The sequence below is a fragment of the Choristoneura fumiferana genome, chromosome Z (genome assembly GCF_025370935.1).
Source record: "Choristoneura fumiferana chromosome Z, NRCan_CFum_1, whole genome shotgun sequence".
NCBI lineage: Eukaryota > Metazoa > Arthropoda > Insecta > Lepidoptera > Tortricidae > Choristoneura > Choristoneura fumiferana.
Window position 1 is genome coordinate 43399996 of NC_133472.1, and position 24398 is coordinate 43424393.

Below are 24398 nucleotides of genomic sequence, written 5' to 3' on the forward strand. Positions count from 1 at the left end.
AAAAATCGTTCTTCCAACAAGATATTTCACGGTTTAATAGGTTAAACTTACGTAGGATGGCGTGTATTCATGTACACTATCTATTAAATTACAGAAAAAACATGTTTACTTACAAAAATCTGCAATAGTTTGAAAAATGTCGCGGACAGATTAGTGTCGGTAAAAAAGTTGATTGGCCCAAATATACAAATTACTTTGAGGTTTTTTTTAAGCTTTAAACCATAGAAGAGCATCGAACCTCTTGTTCCCCGGACAACCACCTTACATAACCAGCACTGGAGGTGCCAAATATCCTACTTCAAAGAGATTTCGGTGATTTAGGTTACTTTTACTGTCAATTTAGGTTCCGGAAAATTAGGTACGACGAGCGAAGCGAGGCACAATTGCGACCACAACGCGCGAGTCAAGCGAGCGAAGCGAACGCGACGGAGCAGCGGCCGGCAAAGAAGATAGATTACCAGAAAATATTGGACAGGTATTGTTTCTTTTGTCAATAGGGCATATTAGGCAAAGCTTTGCGCAGGGGGCGACACCAGTAAAGAAACCGCCATGACAACGTCAGTTCTCTTTATATTTTGTCGCCATGACAGATCATGACCATAGAGTTTTAATACCTATAGAAATCATGACATATTTATACGTAAAAAAAATGATATTTACATCGATAGTATCGTTATTTCCAATTTAATTGAAATAATATGATATTACGGCATCCTACGGATATTTAAGATACTCAAAAAACATAAACCATAAAAATATGGTATGTGCTAGTGCCGCACTCTGGCGGTGACGGGATGCGACACTAGCGCAGCGTGACGTCACGAGCCTGCCATTCCCGAACTTTGACGCGCATGCGCATCATCCTTGTAATTTTTTGTTTGATTGACCAAAGAAAAAATACGTATCCTATATTTACTAATAATCTAAGTGACGGACTAAACAATAATATTTTTTTCTGCCCAGGAAACCCAAAGATAGAAGAAGTTTTCCTTAAAGGCTGACCAGGAATATAAAAAACATGCCGCGAGGGCAGCACTTCTTCGTTTTATATTGCAACATTCTTTACACTTACTATACGATACCTACCAGTCATATTGACAACGGTGTCGGTGATGTTATTTAATAATTTAAATATTTTGTAATCCCTCTGACTTTTTCTATGAAAAATACTTTTATACATTGTGAATTAATTTCCTTCCAAAGCAATGAATTATCTTCGGCATTTTAAAGCACAAAAACACAAAATAACACTTTAAAATACCACGCGCAAACAACGTTAAACTTTGACAGCAATAGACAGATGTCATTTGAATTTAGTGTTACCAGTGCAAGAAATTAGTTCTATTGGTTTTCCGCAATATGGCGAGGTTTTTTATAATTCTGCTTAGCCTTTACAACGCACAAAAATTTCAAAAATTTGGCCTACTACATTACCTATTTTTGCATACATTTCGAGGGCAACATTTTTTACCACTCAGTATAGTTGTGTAGTTATCTAAGTTGGTTATCTGGGTGGAACAAAGGATCCACAGAGACGCGTTCTGTGTTACTAGGCCATGGTTGGCTCAAATATTTAGCATAAGTTTTAAAACACTTTATTGCTGAGCACATGTCTACTCCAGCTATCTATAAAACCACGTACAGTTGGTGCCCTAAAATAAGTATTCACTTTATTGAAATGAAGGTAATGTAATATTGAACATAACTATAAAATGATGTATGAAAATATTTCATTCGTAGAATTCCTCATTAAAAAAAATCGCACCTCCATAAAAACTCAGAAGTGCGAGCCCTGGTTTTAAACCCAGGATCCTCTGCCCGAGAACTCGTAGGTCTAGGCTAACGAGGCTTTATAAAAATCTTGCTTTTTAAAATGTGGTCGTGTTTTAAACTAGTCCAGTTCTAACATCGCCGCAGTGTCGCGCAGACGAGAACAGCGTATCTGAAAAAAAAAATCTCCATCAAAGACAGCATTGGATTCTCAGCAGATTGACGTTTGGCCGAATAACGATTCGCAGATAGATTAGGTCACAGATGAGTTGCTTCGCAGAGACGGTTCTCACTTTAATTATGATAATTCTTACGACCAAATGTCTGACAAAGAAGGTATTAGCTCCAATAGTTTTTTTTTTATTTATTTAATATAATCGAAACAAATAAATAACATTGGACTTATAATGCCACTATTGGAAAACCCACTAGAGGTTTATGAATATAGTAGGTGAGTTACAGCGGTTTAGCGGTTAAATCTGTGACTCGTTCGTCGGTCAATAATAGTGATCAGCCATCGGAAGCATTTGATGTCACTTTGACGTCCTACGTAATGAATAGTAATGACTAATATGGATAAGTCGGTGTTGTTCAAAATAAAACCACACATTCTTTTACCAGTGTTCAATTGATTTGATGTATAAAATAATGATAGGAACGTCGATGAGACAAGTACAAGACATGAGTTGAAGTAAACTCATTCGTTCGATAGATAATTATAAGTGGCCTGTGCTTCATAATCATATCATAGGTAATAGAAATGTTAAAACCTTGATAGTAACTCAATAAAAAAACAAAAAAAATTGTAGGTAAAAAAATTGTGCAAGTATTTAAATAGTCATGTCCATGTAATAATTTCGTCATCAAATTGACATAAAATGCTTCCGATGACCGATCACTAGTCATTAAGTGTAGAAAATGGTTCATCTCGTGGGACGCCTGGCCCTACACTACGAAGTGCAAAATTCGAACTTCGTATCTTGCCGTCCCACTGACGCTAATATTATTTAATACGAGAGTGAGAGGGACGACGGTACGATACGAACTTGGATTTTCTCAATGAGGGCTATAGCGTATGAATTCACCGCTAGAGGCGCTAGTGTAGCGTGAGGTCTCCGAAATGTCAAATCTCATAGTTTTTGGGTGAGCTACGCGGGTTTATTTATAATTAGAATAATTTTGTGAATATTTTGCAATATCTGAAATTAATTATGGCAAATATGCGTTCCGGGGCAATGAATGTCTGTGTTTTGAGACAGTTTTGTGTTTCGGAAACCTTTGTCCTCCCTTTTTCCCGAACAAAACGGGGACTATGCAACACTATGGCATGCTCGATATTTTTATGGTACGGTTTTAAGGTGCATTAAATATGATTTTAATCTAAACTTTGTTTTCACGCCCGTAATAACAGACTTTGAAAGCCATACTTAAAAACCTCACGCAACAGTGGCGCCATCTGGTGAGACAAAAAACGATAGCCCTCATTTAGTAGTAGCCCTCCTGGTCACTGCCTGGCTCTCCACTATCAGCACGAGGCTCTGATGCTAGTATGAGGGGCACGGAGCGCAGACACTCGGGCTGGTGCGACGCCCGTCCTTCCGGCAGCGCGTCTGACAGTAAGTGCGGTGTGGGTCAGTGTCCCGCTTGTAGTGTGACCTAGCTGTGGGTCTCACCTCACTGCTGGCTCTCCACTATCAGCATGATGCTCTGGTGCTGGTCCGCGTGTATGGTCGGCACGGAGCGCAGACACTCGATCTGGTGCGACGCCCAGTCCTTCTTCTGGCAGTACGTTGAGCAGTAAGGCGTGCGACGGCAGAGCGAGCACTCCGCGGAGGCTTCGCGATTGCAATTCGCACACTGGGAACAAGGATGGGGATAAATCAGTTTTTCTTTCTCACTTCTCTTGGTCGTCAAATTTCCGGTGGATGCTGGCAGTATACAATTACTTTTTCATTTCTCATGCCCGTAAAGTTCGAGTTTATGCTGGATCTAGGGCGACACAAAATTACTTTTTATGCTCTTGTGCATAAAGTTTAATCTTCGTCTAAAACCAAGGCAATCAGGTATTAACAGTCACAAACAAAATAGTTTTTATATTTTTTTAATTATTTTTAATTTGTATAAAACTAAAAATTAATCAAATAAATCAGTAAAACTAAATAACTATAATTATATTAGCAATGCATGAAAAATAAGAGGTATCTAGTAAGTGAACAATTGTTTCCACTGTTGTTACTTCATTTCCTCGCAGTTGAACTGAAAAGCAGAGTGTAAAACTCGAGCATTAAACCCATTTTCCCCTCGACGTGTCTATCCACGTTTAAGAACGTCTCGGGTAAAATGGCTCGTTTTATGCTCTTGTTATACAATCTACCTACTATTAATGCTTTCGTGCCCAAGTTCTTCGTCGTTGTGATCTTAGGCCAAGGTGAGAAATTGATCAATAAAAGTATTTTTATAATCCTAGTATTAAAGATAATAAAAGTAGGCAAATCTAATAAATTATTTATTATAGAAATAGCAATAAAACCTAATAGTAGCTTACTGGACATTTATGTGCACTGATGCCTTTCAATATCCTCGAAATCAAAGAGAAAACTACTAATAATAAACCGGTTCACTTTATCCCTGTGAGTCCTCACGCATCTTAGAAAGAACAAAATAATATTAATTATAACTGCCGAGTTTACTTTATTAAGCACAAATTGTTCATTGAATAATGAATTTTTTACATGTTGGAATAAATTCCAAAGTAACAAAATGGTGACTCGTCTAAAAATAGGTCTTAAACACTATACTTGTCTTCTACTCCCGGTCTTCTGCCAGCTTCTCAACTCACCTTCTTAGCCTTGGCGTCTTCCACGCTAAGCAACGTGGCCTCCTCATTGACCTAGCTTAGACCTGTCACTACTCAGCACCAACCAAACGTCTCCTAATTCCAGTCTGTCACAACTCCAATCCCAGTCTTCTCTGACTCACCTTCTTGGCCTCAGCTTCATCCACGCTATGCAGCGCGGCCTGTTCAGGGATCTATCCCACGCTCGCAGCCAGCAGCGCGGTGGCGCGTTCCTGCCCCAACCGCTCCAGCTGCCGAGCGCTGACCATCCGGACGTCTTCTACTCCCGGTCTTCTGCTACTTCTCAACTCACCTTCTCGGCCTCGGCGTCTTCCACGTTATGCAACATGGCCTCCTCATCGACGTAGCTTAGACCTCTCACTAGTCCGGAATGGCCAACTACACGTCTTCTTATCCCAGTCTTCTGCCACACACTTCTTAGACTCACCTTCTTGGCTTCTGCGTCATACATGCTGTTACACGGCCTGCTTATCAACCTAGCGTCAGCTTCTCACTACTCTGCACTCCGCACAGAAGTACCGAACGTCTTCTACTCGCGGTCTTCAGCCAGCTTCTCAAACTCACCTTCACTCACCACAACTCACTACTCCGCAATGACCAACTAGACGTCTTCTAATCCCAGTCTTCGTCATCAGTCATCGGCGTCATACATGCTATGTTGCACGGCCTGCTTATTGGACTGGTCCAGGCCTCTCACTACTTCGCACAGACATGCCGAAGGTCTTCTATTCCCGCACACCTGCCACACGATTCTCAGACTCACCTTCTTGGCTTCTGCATCATTTGCGTTATGCAACGCGGCCTAGCTTAGGCCTCTCACTACTCCTTACTGACCAACCAGACGTCTTCTGCCACATCCTGGTCTTCTGCCACAGATTTTTGACTCACCTTCTTGGCCTCAGCATCGTCCACGCTATGCAGCGCGGCCTGTTCATCGACCTGTCCCACGCTCGCAGCCAGCAGCGCGGCGGCGCGTTCCTGCTCCAACCGCTCCAGCTGCCGAGCGCTGACCATCCGGACGTCCTCCACGCATTGCTTCAGCTCGCCCGCGAGCCGGACCAGCGTGGAACCGATGTCGTCCAGGCGTTTTAACACGCCACCCATGTCCGGAAGGCCTGCAAGTAGCGTTGGATAACTTCAACGGTGACGACGCATACAAGGCGTTAGTTAAACAACGGAAAACCTCAAACACCCCAAAAATATTTTTACATTTTTGTGTTTTTTTAAGTCAGTAATTCTACTTCATTTTTAACTTTACACTCGCGTAATTTGTTATTGTCAGTTGAGCTTAACCAGTATTAACCTCGTGCGGCGCAATGTGCAATAGAATGTACACAATAAGTACAAGGGAATTAGGAACCTATGACAAAGTGACAAAGTAAAAAATCTTTTTCACTTCTCATGCTCGTAAAGTTCGTGTTTATGCTGAATCTAGGCGACATAAAATGACTTTTTATGCTCTAGTGCATAAAGTAAAATCTTCGTCTAAGACCAAGGTAATCAGGTGTCGCCAGCCACAAACAAAAAAGTTTCTATATATTTTTTTTTAATTTTTATATTTATGTTAAACTAAAAATCAATCAAATCAATCAAAATAAATCAATATAACTAAAAACTTATAATTATACAAAAGCAATGCATGAAAAATAAAAGGTACATAGTAAGTGAACAATTGTTTCCACTGTTGCTATTTCATCTCCTGTCAATCTAAGTGAAAAGCAGTGTAAAACTCGAGCATTAAACCCATTTTCCCCTCGACGTGTCTATCCACGTTATACGTTCACGGCTATGTGAACGGCTCGGGTAAAATGACTCGTTTTATGGTCTTGTTGTACAATCTACTATTGTTTTTCTATAGTTTTACAACATGGCAGTTTGACTTTATTCTCGAAACCATTCGATTTATATGGTGGGCTTTAGGAGGATAAATTATCTCAATATAGGTTAGTCATTCACGATGACGCGTGCCGTGGTTCTTATTACAATGACGTTAATGTCTAATTTTGACAAAATCACGCGTCTTCGTGGATGGCACAAAGTAAAGCACGCAACCTCGGTAAAACATTAAAATTTAGATTGGGCACAATAAAATTCTCGCGGTATAATAATATGGATAAAATCTCGAAGTAACAACCGCTTGGCTAAGGGGCTGTTTCACCAACCATTGATTAATTTTAACTGACGGATAAATGTGATGCCGTCTCCGTCTATTCGAACAAAACAAACAGAGACGGCATCACATTTATCCGTCAAATAAATTTAATCAATGGATGGCGAAACAGGGGGGTGAGAATCATGAAATATGAGCTTTTTATAAACTTGTCGCGTATGCATGTAAATATATGTATGTAATCTTACAAAGCCGTGGTGGCCTAGTGGTTTGACCTATCGCCTCTCAAACAGAGGGTCGGGGGTTCAAACCCCGGCTCGCACCTCTGAGTTTTTCGAAATTCATGTGCGGAATTACATTTGAAATTTACCACGAGCTTTGCGGTGAAGGAAAACATCGTGAGGAAACCTGCACAAACCTGCGAAGCAATTCAATGGTGCGTGTGAAGTTCCCAATCCGCACTGGGCCCGCGTGGGAACTATGGCCCAAGCCCTCTTGTTCTGAGAGGAGGCCTGTGCCCAGCAGTGGGACGTATATAGGCTGGGATGATGATGATGGTGAATCTTACAAAATTTGACCCACTTTCAGAGGTTGGATTAACTTGAAATGTGGCATACTTATGTAAATCTGGTGACAATACAATAATCTGGTAGTGACATCCCGGTGGTCCGGCCAGGGTCGTCTCTGTGGGACGGAACTCCTAACCGTTTAATGGCAACGACTCGAAATTTGGTAAGGAAATGTAGTATGACAATACAAGTACAGTCAACAAAATGTACAGTCATTAACAGAAAATATCTTGCGACGATTTTGACATTGGCGAAATGCACGATTAATAAATTTTAAAGTGTAATAAATTCGCATTCTCCATTATTGCACAAAAAAGTTCGCAGACGCGTGGCTCAAGCAAACGGCACTCGCGCTCGCGCTGGTCCCAACCGGTCCGAGATATCGTGCCCGTGAGCAGTGTCTATGTGTGCGTTGCTCGAGCGCACTTTGTATGTAGATTGATTACTGTACCTATCTGTTTTGTGATCTCTCATTTGATTGCGAAACGTTAGGCAATACAGCCTCAGGACTTTTAACATTTCCTCTAGAATACTGCGCCGATTATTATAATGACGATTGGTACTGCATAAGTGATCTTAACGCAATGGCATACGTTTCAAAATTCGCTTTTCTTAGATAGGCTTGGCTTAACTAAAAAAGTGACCTGAAGGTTGATGTCGACGTTTTAGATCGAGATTACAGATTAGAAAAAGTAGTACAGTAGTAGCAGTAGTAGTATAGTAGTAGTACAGTCAACGTCATAAATAAGTGATAAATTCTGTTCATTGTCGCTTTCAGTCGTTACACAATTTCGTATGGCTCTTCAAACATGACGTTAAAGTAACAAGGTACAGAAGTGATCACTTATTTATGACGTTGACTGTACACTGCGATTAATTCCACTTTGATAATAAAGTCCTGTATACATATTTTTGGCACTTCAAACGTTGCTAACTGTACATCTTTAAACACTTACATTTTAGGCCACAAGTCTCTAATAGACATTTACGCATATGTTAAATTCTGACTTTTATATTAGGTACTTAAATAAGTTATCTTCCAAATTAAAAAGTAAAAGTACTTAAAGTAAAAGTAAGTAAGTATAGTTGAATTATCTTAAGATATATTTACACGCAAGCGAATAGAATGACAACTAAAGAGAATAGAATGACAACCAAAGAAAGTTCGCAGCAACTTTGCATACACTGTTAAATACATAACTATTTCTTTTCGCTTTGCCAGTCTAATGAAAAAAAAGTCTAATAAAGTATTCACAAGATGGTCTAATTTTGGTCGGCATTTCTAGCAACTTATAAAATGTAAAAAAAGTATGTAGTTAGAACGACATAACTACAATACCTACACATAACATCGACAAGTTTTTTGTTTCACATGTTCTTTAATATTGTGAAACATTCTTTTTCGCTCATAGTTTCTGCAGCGCATGCGAAAAAAGTTCAATATCTCAAAAACGGCTAAACCGATTTTGATGAATCATGTCTAAGAACCATCGCTATTAAACCTGATTCCAAATAAACAAACCGAATTCATATCGGTCCACCCGTTTAAGAGCTACGGTGCCACAGACATACAGACACACATAGCGGTCAAACTTATAACGCCCCTCTTTTTGCGTTTACACCTTGAGTAACTTTATTTAACGAAAAATTTTCTCTAGTGATAAAGATAAAGACTATATATGTTTTCATTTCATTTCATCCCAGCCTATATACGTCCCACTGCTGGGCACAGGCCTCCTCTCCGAACCCCAAGCCATAGTTCCTATATATGTTACTCAGGAATAATGTAGCATACTAATGGTAAACGAATTTTTGAAATCGGTCCAGTTGTTTTTGAGTTATCTTAACAAACTTCCCAAAATATAAGAACAATGTAAAAAAAATCGCATCTGCTCAAATGACACATTGATCATGAAGTTATATAAATGAACAAACATTCGCATTAGCTGAAGAAAGCAAGTTAAATTTATAAACTTCAGACAATTACTTAATTAAAAATTGAGCAATCAGTACTTAGTTGTAGAAAAATAAATGCAAGCCGACTGTACTTTTTGTTGACTTTTCTTGCATTGTCATCCAAATTCCAAACTACCTACATATATTTGCCAAATTTCAAGTCAATCCAATTACTAGATTTTCCACTTAGGACCTTTTTCAATATATGTGTGACAGATAAAATTTTAGCAATGACTGATCTATGATGCCACTCTTGTTTGTTTTGTCGAAATAAATAGAGACAGCATGAGATGCACAGCCATTTCACCAATAAAATGGTTTCTTGCTATTATTAAACATGTTCTCACCAGCTATAGGATCCGAGCTTGTATCCGGGGCCTCCAGTAGGTGATAGTCAGCGAAGCTTCCAAACCTGTCTGCTATGGACTGCCAAGTCTCCTGGAGTGGCTGTTGTGCTGGTCCGGTGGATTGTCCATATCGTTGTCCGAACTGCTGTCCCGCTTCACCTTGGGCTTTCGTTCCTCCCCGTCCTGGTTCCTTCTCCTTCGTTTGTACGGTGTGAGGAGGTTGGACCTGCATTGCTTCCTGAGAGATTTTAGTAGATATGAGGAGACTATTTTGTCGACTAACCAACTGATCAGTTTTCCATATAGTGGAACCGAATTGGTTTTGGTTAAATTTGGGTGCAACTTTTGTGAAATAAATTGTTAACTTTTTGTTCACACTGCTGAGCCAGCGCCTGTCCTTCAATGCATCACATGGCTTCTTCATTTATGTGTCCGATTTGTTTGTTTTTGTTTTTCTTTATTACCGTAAGTACCTTGTTTCATTCATATCTTTTAAGTGCTGTATTGTTCGTTTTCTTTGATTACTAAGCCATGTCTTTGTTTTGAAGAATAAAGATTTATCATCAATCGGTTTCGTTTCGGTCGGTCCGCTAGATGCGCCACTCTTCATAATCCTACTAATCCTTCTCTATTTAATATTATAAATTAAATGCGAAAGTTTGTAGTGAGTATGTTTGTTACTTCTTCACGCTGAAATGACTGGGTGGATAAGGATGAAATTTGGCAAAAAGTTAGTTTATAACACTGGTTTATAACCTGGATTAAAACAGGATACTTTTATCTCGATACTCCTATGGGAGAGGGATAAAATCTTGAAATTTCATCCGCTGGGTTTAGAGTTGAAATTTTGGAAGCGGTTAACACAACCTCAATGAAGACCATGATAAAAATTTTGGGAATTCCCAGGGAAATTTTGTATAATCCCGGAAATTCAATAGTAACTCCCAGATCAGTAAACTCTAGTCATTCATAACTATTTCTTAGATTTAAGATCTTTTAAAAGTGCTACTTAGTATGATTTAAATAAAAGACCAAAAAGGTCACACATTTTGGTGCAGACAGGCAGATAAGCAGACAAAAGAATATATTCATGTATTTTGGCTTGGGTACCAATGCAGGTTAAAATATGAATATATACATGCCAAACATTTTTTATTTAAATCTAAGATTGTGAGTGTCGACTTTTGACATAGTAAAAATTCCACTTGAAGAGAGAATTTTTGATAATTCAAAAGCCATATATGTTATTTTTGGGTGCCGTGGTGGCCGAGTGGTTTGACCTATGGCCTCTCAAGCAGACTCGCACCTCAGAGTTTGATATATATGGACAATGTAGGTAGTTTCGTGAACGCTTACAAATGTGGGTAGTTGTGAAATTGGACCAGTGCATTGCAGTCTTCAGGCAATTTATATGTGGAACACCCCTTGTAGTGATTATTATAGTGGCGACGAGATAATCTAGGTATTTGCGTGAACAATAGTGTAAAAAACTGTAGTGATAGTGTTAAGTGTGAAATTGGTAAAGAATGGGTATTAAATTTGGGGAGTTTGATGTGGCGCATGGATGCTGGAAAAACTACAAAGATAGGTTTATTTTTTGTCTAAAAGCAAGTGAAATTGAAGAAGATGCAAAGAAAAAGCAAATCTTTTGGCTGTATGCGGGCCTGATTATTTGATTTAATTATTGCACTAATATCTCCGACGACATTGGTGACGTTAGCTTTAGCACAATTATAACAAAATTAAATGATCATTTCCACCCAAAGCCAAATGAAATCATACAATCTTATAAATTCCATACCAGGCATCAAGAAGAGGGGAAAAAATGAGGGATTATATAGCCCAACTAAGGAAATGACCATAGATTGTAACTTTAAGATTTAGACAGGACATTAAGAGATCGCTTAGTATGTGGAATAAGAGACAAGGAAATACAAAAACGGTTGTTACAAACCAGTAAATTGGATACTTTTGAACAAGCGTGTGAAATTGCACTCGCTCATGAGGCTGCGGGTATTGATTCAACTTTATCGCTACAACTTCTTCAGGTAGGACCAGTGGTGATGTCGAAGTTCCCATGGAAGTGAATAAAGTCAGTTTGAAATTCATGTGCGGAATTACATTTTAAATTTACCACAAGCTTCACGGTGAAGGAAAACATCGTGAGGAAACCAGCACAACAAACCTGCGAAGCAATTCAACATTGTGTGTGAAGGTCCCAATCCGCACTGGGCCCGCGTGGGAATACTGCCCAAGTCCTCTCATTCCGAGAGGAGGCCTGTGCCCTGCAGTGGGACGCATATTAGGCTGGGATGATGATGATGATATTTTATTTGTGTTTTAGTCTTGTAATAGGGGTCCTTAAAACACAGTGTGGGTTTATGAAACACAACACTATGCAGATACTTTTCATTCAATTTAATATATTCAGATAAAAACACAAATATTTTTTCAACCAACTTCAAAAAAAAAAAAAAGGTTTTCTTTATCAATTAGGTTGTATTTTTTTTGATTATTTTAAATATGATACTCAAGTGGCCCTTTTCTTCTGATTCTGACTAGTATATAATATAATTATGCTAGAATTAGTGGGTTGTTATTTATTTTATTTGATTTAAGTTTAGGTTGTAATAAGACTGCAGACCTCCTTCATTTCTGGAATGTGATCAGAATAAGGATACCAGATACAGGTATCTGGATGGTATGGATCTGTTGAATGGAGGTGTAAATGTGATTCTGAGTCATCCACTTTCGGAAGAAGCGATGCGGATTTACAAGTTCATCAGACGGGCCTTTGCATCCAGAGACTAGGTTACGGCACAAGAGTGTGTAACATGTATCTGAGGCCCCCAATGAGGCTGGTATAGTCACTTCTAGTGTACTGAAGCCTCGTTAAAATATAAGATAAAAAAAAAAAAGTGGGCACATTTCTGTTGACATGGTAGAAGATTATTTTAGTTTCCAGGTTATCTAGTAGAAGTACATAAAAGATGTCTAAAAAATTATCTAACCATGAAAATTGAGGCAGTTGACACACTTGTGTCATTAGAAGGCCAGCAATTTGGCAACCGGATTGCCCAGTGGATAGCTCAGAGAACGTCACTTGTTTTGTAGTTTCAGAACCATCTTTTTTTATATAGAATATAAATATTTGCTAAGGCATCCAGCAGTAAATTTGACTATAGCACTAGTACATAAACTAAAAAATATATAAAAGCAAAATCAATGTATAGAAAAGTATATATTCTATTATATTATTATATTCTGTACTAGTAGAATAAAGAGCTGGAAAAAGCCGCGCAAGATCGAGCCAAATGGAAAACTCTTCTACGAGCCCTATGTCCCTAGTGAGGGATAACAGGATCACATCATCATCATCACCTGTACTAGCTTTGGCCCATGGCTTCGCCCGCATGGAATTCGGTTATATTGCGCTGTTCCCTCGGGAACTGTGCATTTTCCGGGATAAAATGTAGCCTATGTCACTCTCGGGCCCATAAACTATCTCTATGCCAAAATCATATCAATCCGTAGCTCCGTTTAGACATGATACGGACAAACACACTAACACAAAACACACCATGAATGTTGAGTGCAATTGTAATTGTATTGTAGACACTGTAATTGTTTCCATTTATATATGTTAATTTCCTCTGTGTTGTTTACAATATGTAATTGTACCGAATCAAATAAATAAATAAATAAATACACACTTTCATATTTATAATAATAGTATGGATTATTTTAAGTATGATGTCGAAATAAAACTATTTCTTTATCTGTCTATGTCATTAAAGTTAGATTAAACTTGCTTGTCTGTTATTGGACAATTTATGTCCAATAAAATAATATTTTTACTTAAATATGCTTGCCAGATCGGAGGTCTATGGGAGAGGCCTATGTCCAACAGTGTATTTTAAGCCCCATTTAGACTACGCAACAACTTGTATGCAAATTTCACTACATCAGAGACAGGTATTTTGATGGTATGGGCTTTTTCAATGGAGGCGTAAATGTAATTCTAAGTCAACCACTTTCAGAAGAAGCGATGCTGATTTACAGATTAATTGGACAGGCCTTTGCATCCAGAGACGTGGTTACAGTGCAAGGGTGAGTGTAATATCTGTAGTGTGGTTTACATATCTGAGGTTTCCTATGAGGCTGACATAGTCACATTTGGTGCGCTAAAGCCTCATTAAAATATCAGATAAAAAAGTTTCACTTCATTGCGGTATTTGTTTGATCAACCAAATTCATTGTCCCTCAACAGTCTGCAACGTAATGTACCTTGCATGCAAGTTATAGTTAAGTTGTAGCTGTGTCCCAGTTACATGAAATAAATGATATTATTATTATTGCATGGTTTAAATGGGGGCTTTATCCTTACCAGACTGGTCATCACAGCAGGCTCCGCAAGTACAACTGGTAGCATGTGGGGTCAGCACTCCCTCATCAATGAGAGCTTGAATACTCCTGCCACCGAACCTTATTGACCGCTTCCAGTCCTTACTAGAAGCTCTACCACACAGAGCCTCGAATTCACTAGGCGTGTACCACTCAAGTCCGTATTTGATGCATCTGCCGCGGCCGCCAGAGCCAAACCTTTGCTTGTGGAGCTCAGCAGACGTGTTCTTGCACCTGACAGGGAGTATTGGCATGTTGGCTGTCTCAGCCCACGAGCGCGTGCTGTTCCGCGCGCTGCCTTGGCTCTGCTCCTCATGCCTGGGCGACGGGGGGTTTTGTATCACAATATGTGTAGCTTTGATATCTTCCGTCACTGGCCCGCCTGATATGAAACCGTTGTCCACGCACAACATCGGCTTGAAATGCGGCAATTGGTCCGACGTGATGACATTGAAGGTCGTTCCGGTGATCAGAGTCCCAACAGGCAGCGAAACAGGCACAGTGACCACTCCGTTGGAGTCCGTGAGCCGAGAGGACTTCAAGGCGCCATCGCGCTCGGCTTCGCGATCGCTCGCCGCCGCTAACGGATCGGCATCGCTAACTTCGGTAATGTCCGGCATAACGACGTCTACCGAACCTCTGTTCTCCGCCATCGCCGAACGCCCACCCCGATATACCCCGACCGTATTCCTCGAATCACATCCACGCACGACCGTTTCGTACGCACATCAAATGATAAATGAACTTCGCTCAGCCACAGTCCGCCATAATCGAATCGAAATACGAAAACATTTCACACAGTTCACACACGTACCAGCCGAGGTTATGGCGGCAAATTCGAATTTATTCCGAAATTGCTTCAGACAATGATCAACTACCTATTATTGCTACAAAGGGGCATATTATGCGTAATTTTTATAATTACTCAATGGAAATAGTAATTTGCGTAAATAAAATCGATAAATATTTTAGACATCATTTCACCCGTTCATAGACGTCAAACTTTTTATAATTCCTTCTTAACTATTTACTAGCTATGAAATTGTTTACCTGTTTGCTATTTATTTCTACATATTTTAAGAAGTGAAGTTTCAATGTTAATATATATTACATTTTTGATTTCGATCATTTATAAACACGATTAATGAATATGTGAACGCAACTTAAATTTTACCATTATTGATTTTTGAACGCCATGTTCTTACGCAATATTACTCGGCTAAATTCAGAAGGACTTCATGATCGAGCAACATGCTACGACGTTCTATACCTTTGAACCGTTCGGACAAAATGCGATAGCTTTGTGTAGTTCCCGTTTACGACACGATCTGCATCTGCCAAACAAGATAAAAATAAAGGAGGGAAATATCAAAACTATTATGAATATTAGTGGCATATTCGCTAATTCTACAATTACATTACATACCAAGTAAACAAATTAAAGAAATTTGTAGTGCAAGAAAATGTGAATGTTTTGTATAAAACGCCGGATAGGTAGTCAAGTGTCGATAGTAGGTGAATTGAGAAGTAAATAAATAAATTGTGAAGATGGAAGAATTGCGGTCTAAACACAAGTCCCTACACAATGCAGCGCACCACATCGCCCTGGAATGCATTAATTCTCAGGTACTTATCTTACTGAAACATAGTGATCTATTTGCAAGTCTTAAATGGTTACATTATACCAAGATTTCGCTACCAACTACCACCTGCTACTGTAATGGCAATTTGTCCCTTGTTTCATTAATTTATGGTTAACCTTAAGTCATTTTGAAAAAGCCTAGTTTCCTCTAACATTGTCCATTAGGATAGAGCATGCACGTAAATATACAAATGTCTGCCACTTCTGAAAATAAGCCTAGAACCTGGAGATCCGTAGTTAGGACACTAACTACTTACTTATTTATATTACTGTAGTATTCCAACTTTTGTATACCTACTTAGGCAAGGATTTGATAAATAAAAAAATAAAAAAAATAAAAAATTAATTTTTTTTTAAAATTAGGAGCAAAGAGTATAAGTACCTATAGAGAAAGACATGAGAAGTGTTTATACCGGTTTACTAATGTTTCGGCGAATAACGTTTGGCAACCTGTTTCATTTCGCAACTTTTCATTTCCCAACTGTTTAATATTTCTGAAACTGTAAATATTTCAGGATTTTATAAAACTAACCTAACCCAAAGGGTTCTACACGGTGGCCCTAAAATAAATCCTGAAATATTTACAGTTTTAGAGATTGCGAAATGAAAAGTTGCAAAATGAAACAGGTTGCCAAACATTATGTTGCGAAAAGGCGGTACTCGATTTACACCTGCTGATCTGGCAATGTTGCAATTTTGATAGTTTTTATCGATTATTCCATAAAAATTGAATGAAAATTAAAAATGTGCTATGTTAGAACTATTCATAAAATATAAAGTTAATGTGTTTACTGCAATAATTATTTGTGATAGAATAGACTTTTATTTTCTTTAAAAACCATTGATAAACATTGTTTTGTTGATAAAGAATATAAAAGTCTATTACGAATATAAAAGCGTATTTGCAGTAGACACATTAACTTATATATTAAGAATAGTTCTAACAAACTACATTTTTAATTTTCATTAAATATTTATGGAATCGAGAAAAACTAACAAAAATGAAATGTTGCCAGCTCAGCAGGTATAAACACTTAAGAATATTGTCTTTTCTATCTATCTCTTTCTAACATATGTCGATAATAACATTTTCTTGCTTTGCCAATATAACCCTTGGAGTGGCAAGCGTCCGGGTCCCGCACACCCTTGTTTGGCAGGCGACCGTCTCCCGGCACGCTGTCAAAAACCCTTGAGTGGCAAGCGACCGGCTCCCGGTCGTTGGCGGGTGACGGATTTCACTAACAAATATAAACTGGTAGACCTATATCTCGCTTGCTTATTCTTGCAGAATGCGTTCATAAATAGACAAGGATGGCATTTATTAACGGCCGCGGCAACATTACGGAAGAAATTTCGTTCTTATCGTTTACTCAAGTTTCACTGTGTGGCCGCTGCCGTGCGCTGGTATTTTTGGAAACCTCGTATTATACTATATTTTTGTATTGAAAGACTATAAAAGGCTTTGTTCGTAAATAAATTAATATTTTACGAAATAAATCATGTTTCCTACAGGTAATTGTTTTATTTGTAATTATAGTTATTTAATACATGACTGAGAAAAATTTGGTTATCAGATATTTGATAATGAATAATAAAGTTCACAGAAATTGAAGGTCATTCATTGTTATTTAATTAGATATGCCATTTTATGCTAAACTATCACTAAACTTATCTAAAAATTAAAGTATTTTTTTTTGGTGATATTTTTAATAAAATTCGCGAATTCGCGAAATTAATTCGTAGGTGTCACTGCAGTCAAGAAAGATTTTTTCAAAATGGCCGCGCCGCTTGACAGTAAATTTTAAATATGGCGCTGCCATTCCACAGGATAACTAAATCCAAAATCTATGTTTGATCAAAGGTTTTTTTTTAATTTCCAATATTATGTGTAAGATTATTACTTATTAGTGATTGACTTGTCACTATCATAGACTTGAAAATATTAATGAAATAAGTAATATATTTTTTATATAAATAACTTTTAAAATCTCTTATTATTTGTGCATTTTTAGTAAAATACAGTGTACATTTTAGGACCATTTATCGTCACAAGTCCTATACTTCGTTTTTATTAGCATAAGACATGTCAAGTTCGCTTACCTTCTTTCCAATTCTAAAAAAAATGAAGTATATATTGCTTACTTTATAAAACGTGTATCCATTTAAAGAATAACTGCCTAATGTCTGTGGCATAAAACATTTTCAATATATTTTTTTTAAATGTGTTTTAATAATTTCCAAGACTTAGTTCTCATTTCGGTTCGAAGCACTGTTTGAGGTTAAAATGGGCCTTAGAAATTAATCATCTTGTTGTTTACAGATACTGAATTAGCATTGAACTTAAATATGAAGAACAGATTGTATACAACTATTCACCATAATGGAGCGCAGCTGACGGACAAAGTATACAATTATTAGTATATTGGGTTGATATAATGTATTTGCTCAATAATTATGTAAAAGGGAAACAGTTTCTGTTAAGGGATCTATGCCAGTGTTTTTCAACCTTATTCATGACACAACCCCTGTAGTTTGAAGAAATATTTCGCGACCCCCCCTACCTGTTGTTTTTTTCATGTATTTTATTTTGTGCCAAATATTATTACTTAGTTAAAATTTTGTTAATAAATTTTTAAACTTATTGTTTTTTTTACTGAAGTAGTTTTCGCTGCAACTTATAGGGACTTCGCAACCCCCCTAAAGAGGCTTTGCGACCCACGGGTTGAAAACCACTGATCAATGCTATGCAGGATTTATCTAAATGTTAAATTGTGTTACTGTTTTTAAAACAATAATTTATTGTTTATGAGTCCAGCTGTCATTTGGACTATGTAATGTGAAGGGTAGCCTTTAATCCTGAGATGGCAGCTAAATATTATTATTATCACACACACACCTGTACTTATAACCAGAGCCCTTACTTTTGGTGCCGATGACATCAGTGATGTCACGCTGCATATAGGATTGTTCCAATTAGTTTTTTTTTTTTTTTTTTTTTTTCGACTGGATGGCAAACGAGCAAGTGGGTCTCCTGATGGTAAGAGATCACCACCGCCCATAGACAACTGCAACACCAGGGTATTGCAGATGCGTTGCCAACCTAGAGGCCTAAGATGGAATACCTCAAGTGCCAGTTATTTCACCGGCTGTCTTACTCTCCACGCCGAAACACAACAGTGCAAGCACTGCTGCTTCACGGCAGGATTAGCGAGCAAGATGGTGGTAGCAATCCGGGCGGACCTTGCTCAAGGTCCTACCACCTGCAGTGTTTCGTCATAATTAGTAAATTGTCAACCTGTCAAATAATCAGTAAGTACAGGTCGTCTTAATTTTCGGAAATTCCCACGGGAATTTTACAAAATCCCGGAATTTCTATTCAACTGCTGTATCTAATGACTTACGCGTGCGTAGCGCGGGTAAACGCTAGTATGTAAATAATACTTTACTAAGTGTAGATAGGTACATGTCAATATACATACATATATATGTATAATATGTATGCACTTCATATAGCTTCGCACGCGTAAGTCATTTATTATATAGGTAGCAGTTGAATTGAAATTCCGGGATTTTGCAAAACAGTAGTGCTTGCTCTGTTGTTTCGGTGTGGAGAGTAAGACAGCCGGTGAAATTATTGGCCCTTGAGGTATCCCATCTTAGGCCTCTAGGTTGGCAACGCATCTGCAATACCCCTGGTGTTGGAGACACACTTGCTCGTTTGCCATTCAGTTGAATAAAAATAAAATACATAAGTAAATTCCCTTGGGAATTCTGAAAAATTACTTCGACGTCTTGTACTGATTATTTGACAGGTTGACAAATTATTAATTATGACGAAACACTTATTGGAATCATCACGCGGGGTCATCCCTCTATGGGAGGTACCCTAAATTTTTTTATTTTGATTTTATCACTTTGTCGGCGTAACATGTATATTCATGCCAAATTAGAGCTTTCTACGCTTACGACTAACGCTCTCTGAGCTGCGGACAGACAGACATGGCGAAACTATACTAACGGTTCCTAGTTGACTAGGCAAACATAAAAAGATCCATGCAAATCCGGAAACTTGAGGTTACTTTTGTACAGAAGCAAACTGCGTCCCTTCTACATCATGTTAGTAGTAAGTCACAAGTGTGTTGCACAAGCACTATTTTATATTGGCTTGGCGTTCTGATTGGAGTGGAAAAGTGATACACTGGTTTGTAATTTCGTGGCCGGGACGAGAGCACAGGGTCCGAAACATGGTCCATTAAAAATACTGCGGAGATGCCTCACAGAGGCAACGACGTGAGGTCACCACTAATGATGTGCTGGAATTTCAAAAATAATATGGCTTTAGGCACTAATATTGTACCTATACCTATTACTGATTACGTAAGAGAATAAAAAACCGGCCAAGAGCGTGTCGGACACGCCCGAAATAGGGATCCGTAGCCATTACGAAAAAATAAGTAATATTTTTTCTAAGGATTTCGTGTTTTCGTGTAAAAAAAAAATTTTTTATTTTTATTGTAGCATTTTATCGGCATAGTATACATACATTATACATATATCGTCGCAAAATACAGCTTTCTAACATTGTTAGTCCCTGAGCAAAGTCGCGACCGGACGGACAGACAGGAGATAGACATGGCGAAACTATAAGGGTTCCGTTTTTGCCATTTTGGCTCCGGAGCCCTAAAAAGAATAATTCCAATATATCCTAACAACAGATTTCGCTCTCTCTTAATTTCTAACTTCTCCCTATTGTCCATTTTGAATTCATCATCATTAATAAATAATAAAATAAATAAATAAATATTCACGGGACAATTCACACCAATTGACCTAGTCCCAAAGTAAGCTTAGCAAAGCTTGTGTTAAGGGTACTAAGCAACGGATAAATATAATTATATAGATAGATCATACTTAATACATATTATTCATCATTAGCCTACAGCAGTCCACTGCTGGTCATAGGCCTCTTCCATGGCGCGCCACAACACTTAGTCTTCAGCCCCTCGCATCCATCCGCCGCCAGCGACCCTCTTAAAGTCGTCCGTCCACCATTGGAATTGATCGCTCTGTATAGTAGAAAGTTCCTATTTATTTAGAGGAATATAAATCGCGGTATACATCTTCACACTGTACAGTCGAGTCCTTAACTTCTGAGCTAAAATTCGATCAAAAATCTGAACATGCATCTACGCCGTTAACATAGAGTCGTTGGACGTATTTTTGATCAATCTTTGTTTAAAATATATATATAGAACTCGACTGTTGGATGAAAAATTAAGTAAAGTATCGGCCGGACTATAATTCAAAAGCTGGGTGCAAGCCACAAATGAACTAACGCCATCTTTCGGCACGTCTCTAGTGGCTCGGTGACAACACACCTCACGTCGCCGCCTCGCTTTAGCTCTTATGTCTATTTCACATGAGGATAGAACAGTGAAAATACTTTGTGTTCAAATATAGGAGTCGGATAAGACAGTCCGCGAGTATGCACTGCTCTCACTTTCAGAGCAGTCTAGCCACAAGGCAGTAGCGAGAAAGGTGTTGGGAGAGCAATTGCCCCGAAATAAGTTTTTTTGTAAAAATGCATTTTTAATACAGCTTTTTTTTGCTGACTGTACTTGTATTGTCAAATTCAAGTCGATGCCATTTAACCGTTGAAGAATTAACCGTGTAAGATATTTTGGCTGGTTGTACGTTGTTTTACAGACAACATTTTAATAGAATTTCGTTTAACAGACATTTTTTATCACATTATCGTTTCATAGAATAATCAATACGCAGAACACTTACTTCGAAGATATTTTAATCATCAATTTTTGTTTTTTTTGTTACAAATTTTTGTTTAAGTAGATATTTATGTCATAAAATAACAAATCAAATATTCATTATTCTGATATTAGTTAGTTAATATAAAACTTATTTTGCTACCAAGATAAACACGCAATTCGTTTTCTGATGTGGTTGCAGTTCTAACCTTACCTACTTTATTCGTAGCGTTTTCTAACCGATTCTAATATATTTTACTGAACTAACAATATTTGTTAAAAAACAATCCTGCAATTTGATAAGTTTGATAAATAATAACATGATATTATAAAATTCATTGGATAGTTTTTCTATTAAATGTGTTTCATTCAAGTCAATCGTTGTTGAAACAATACCTAATATTCGAAGTAAAAAGACAAGAACAAATATATATGAAACATTTTATGCGAAACGAAATTCTATGAAATTTCTGTCTGTGAAAGAAGGGAACACCCTTATGGTTACATACGGAGAACAAGGGGCTGTCTATTGTTCTGGCTCACTGTTCTACCCAAGTGTGAAACTAGCATAAGGCTGCGTTACCAGCAAAGATGGATGCGTTGCGAGAAATTTTTGTGATGAACCAATAGCGCTTCATTTACTTACCTCGCTCCGCTGCGCTGTTTCCACTAGAGCTGCGATGATCGAGGATAGGTAAATAAAGCATTTCTATTCGTTCATGACAAACGTCGTCGCACATCTCTAGTAGAAACGCAGCGTCAGTTACTCCAGCTCAAAACCTACGCACACTACAGCCACCCGGCCTTCGAACCAGCTCCGACCGCACCGCACTTGTTCACAGTTGTTCTGTCCCCCCCATGTCTGTGCACGGAGCAGTCCCATTCCCCGTACACGGTGCATCCGTACCCGTCGCCGGTGCGGCTGCAGCACGCGTTCCAGAATCAGAACAGCCCCAAGATGTTCCACCCCAAAGGGCTGAAACCGCACATTGTGAGTACACGCCGCTACGAGGTCCGTGACGGTATGCTACCTTTTCGCAGAAATATTTTTCCCAAATGTTTCATGTGCCAAACTGTTTCGTTTCCCGACAATCAATTTTCTCCGAAATCTAAAATTTTTCTCAGTGTATTTTCTTATGGTTTTATAGAACACAGTCGGTTAGGTTAGGTTTGTTTTATAAGGACGTCTTGTAGGCTTTTTTAAATCTCGATTTAAGGCTTAAACTGACAGTTCTTTTATGGATCTGACAGGACTTAAGACCACTTAAACCTAGATTAAAAAGCCTGCAAGAGGACGTAAAAGTTCCGAAAATAATATTATCGATTCAGAGGGAGTCGTGAGTTGAGAAATGAAACAGTTTGGCAAATGAAACATTTGGGAATAAGGTTTCTGCGAAAAGGCAGGGAACCGTCGGTGACACCATCAAACGGGTTGATTTAACGAATAATTTACGTCAATTACCATTTACCATACAACATACGAGTATGGTATTTTGAATGCTCATAAAATGCTGTTTGGTGGTGTCAAACACCCTGATATTGTAAAAACACGCTACAACACTAAATAAGAATGAAGACGAAGGTACTTCCTACGGCTCCGTATTTTGTGAATGTATTTCACGAATGCGTCCTTATAATTAGTCGCTGTCGGTACCTTCAGTCACGCACACATCTTGTTAGCACAAGCTTTAGTATTGCCGCACCATAATTTATTGTGGAGTGTCGCCTCTGACTCTGAGTGAACAGTTTTTCTAATTTTTTTTTGTGGAAAAGTAAAATAGAGCAATTTGTCGGTTTGAAATCGTTACTTGCTGAATTTTATAAAAGTAGGTACCTACGACTACTTTACAATGAAAGTACCTGCAGATCATAACTGTTCATCGTACTAGTATTTCCAAGACTAAAAAAATAAATAATTACACTATAATACCTACCAATGGCGTGGCGTTATACGAACTCCATTCCCAGCGGGATATTTTACATGCCACCTATGATAACAAGTAGGTATGACAAAGCTGCGCACAATAACTTCGAGGAGTAGCCACGGAAGGCATATACCTAACTTACGCTTTTCTCACTCCGGTTGCTAATGAAAATGTTCACTCCGTGCTACTGATACCTACCTGTGTTACTAATAAGACAGTCTGCGGGTGTGGGTGCAGAGCGCCTACTCCGAAATTCGAAGTTCGTATCGTACTGTCCCTCTCATTCTCGTATGAAATAGTATAAGCGTCAGAAAGATGGAACGACACGAACTGCGATTTTCGAATTTCGTAATGGCGTCCGCTGGTACAATCCTATGCACGCTTAGTTAGCGCTGCTTATACTATTGTCACAAACACAGATAGTTCAGAAGTCAATCTCCCATACAAGTGCGCTCGAGCAACGCACACATAGACACTGCTCACGGACACGACATCTCGGACCGGTTGGGACCAGCGCGAGCGCGAGTGTCACCCTTGAGACACGCGTCTGTGAACTTTTTTGTGCAATAATGAAGCAACAAAAAAAGTTATTATAACTGTTCAGTGGACGGTAGTTTAAATTAAATAATCGTGAATTTCGCCAATAACGAAATCGTCGCAAGATATTTTCTGTGACAAATTATAATATAACAATGACATTAAACTTAAAATATTTTAGTTATTAATTTATTTTTCATTCTTCCCTTTCATCTCAACAATAAATCACAACTAGATAAGAGTGCCGCTACCACGATAGTTTTTTTGGTGCATAAGCCTAGAGCGAATAAACTATTGTATTTTTTTGTATTTTGTATTTTTAGTTGACATCTTAGAGCGACCGCCGAGCGTAGGTATGAAAAGTGAAGTACATACAGGAGATTGACTTCTGAACTATCTGTATTTTGTGCTATTGTTCAACAGGGGCCACCCGCTCCGTGCAAACCGCGACAGCTAGCGTAGGCCCTTACTCGAAAGTGGTCTTCCATTTCTTTGCCAAGTGTAGAAATGCTAAAA

The 24398-nt window shown here is 38.4% G+C and overlaps 2 protein-coding genes across 2 annotated transcripts in view; both read right to left on the reverse strand.

Annotated features, from left to right (window-relative positions):
• Positions 1-1728: 1728 nt before the first annotated feature.
• Positions 1729-24398, reverse strand: part of LOC141437713 (deformed epidermal autoregulatory factor 1-like) — a 35641-nt gene continuing 12971 nt past the window's right edge. Inside the window, exons 3-5 of the mRNA XM_074101191.1 lie at positions 5516-5742; positions 3444-3627; positions 1729-1942 (exon numbers count right to left, since the gene is read on the reverse strand). Of these exons, the coding sequence (XP_073957292.1) occupies positions 3445-3627; positions 5516-5742 (410 nt within the window). The 3' untranslated portion in view covers positions 1729-1942; position 3444. The remainder of the gene's footprint in view (positions 1943-3443; positions 3628-5515; positions 5743-24398) is intronic.
• On the reverse strand, positions 13974-14925 carry LOC141440419 (deformed epidermal autoregulatory factor 1-like). The gene has a single exon (XM_074104934.1). It carries the CDS (start codon positions 14664-14666, stop codon positions 13974-13976), a length of 693 nt encoding a protein of 230 aa, XP_073961035.1. The 5' UTR covers positions 14667-14925.

Coding starts and splice junctions, on each gene's coding strand:
- LOC141440419 (XM_074104934.1), bottom strand. CDS start 14,666: ATGGCGGAGAACAGAGGTTCGGTAGACGTCGTTATGCCGGACATTACC.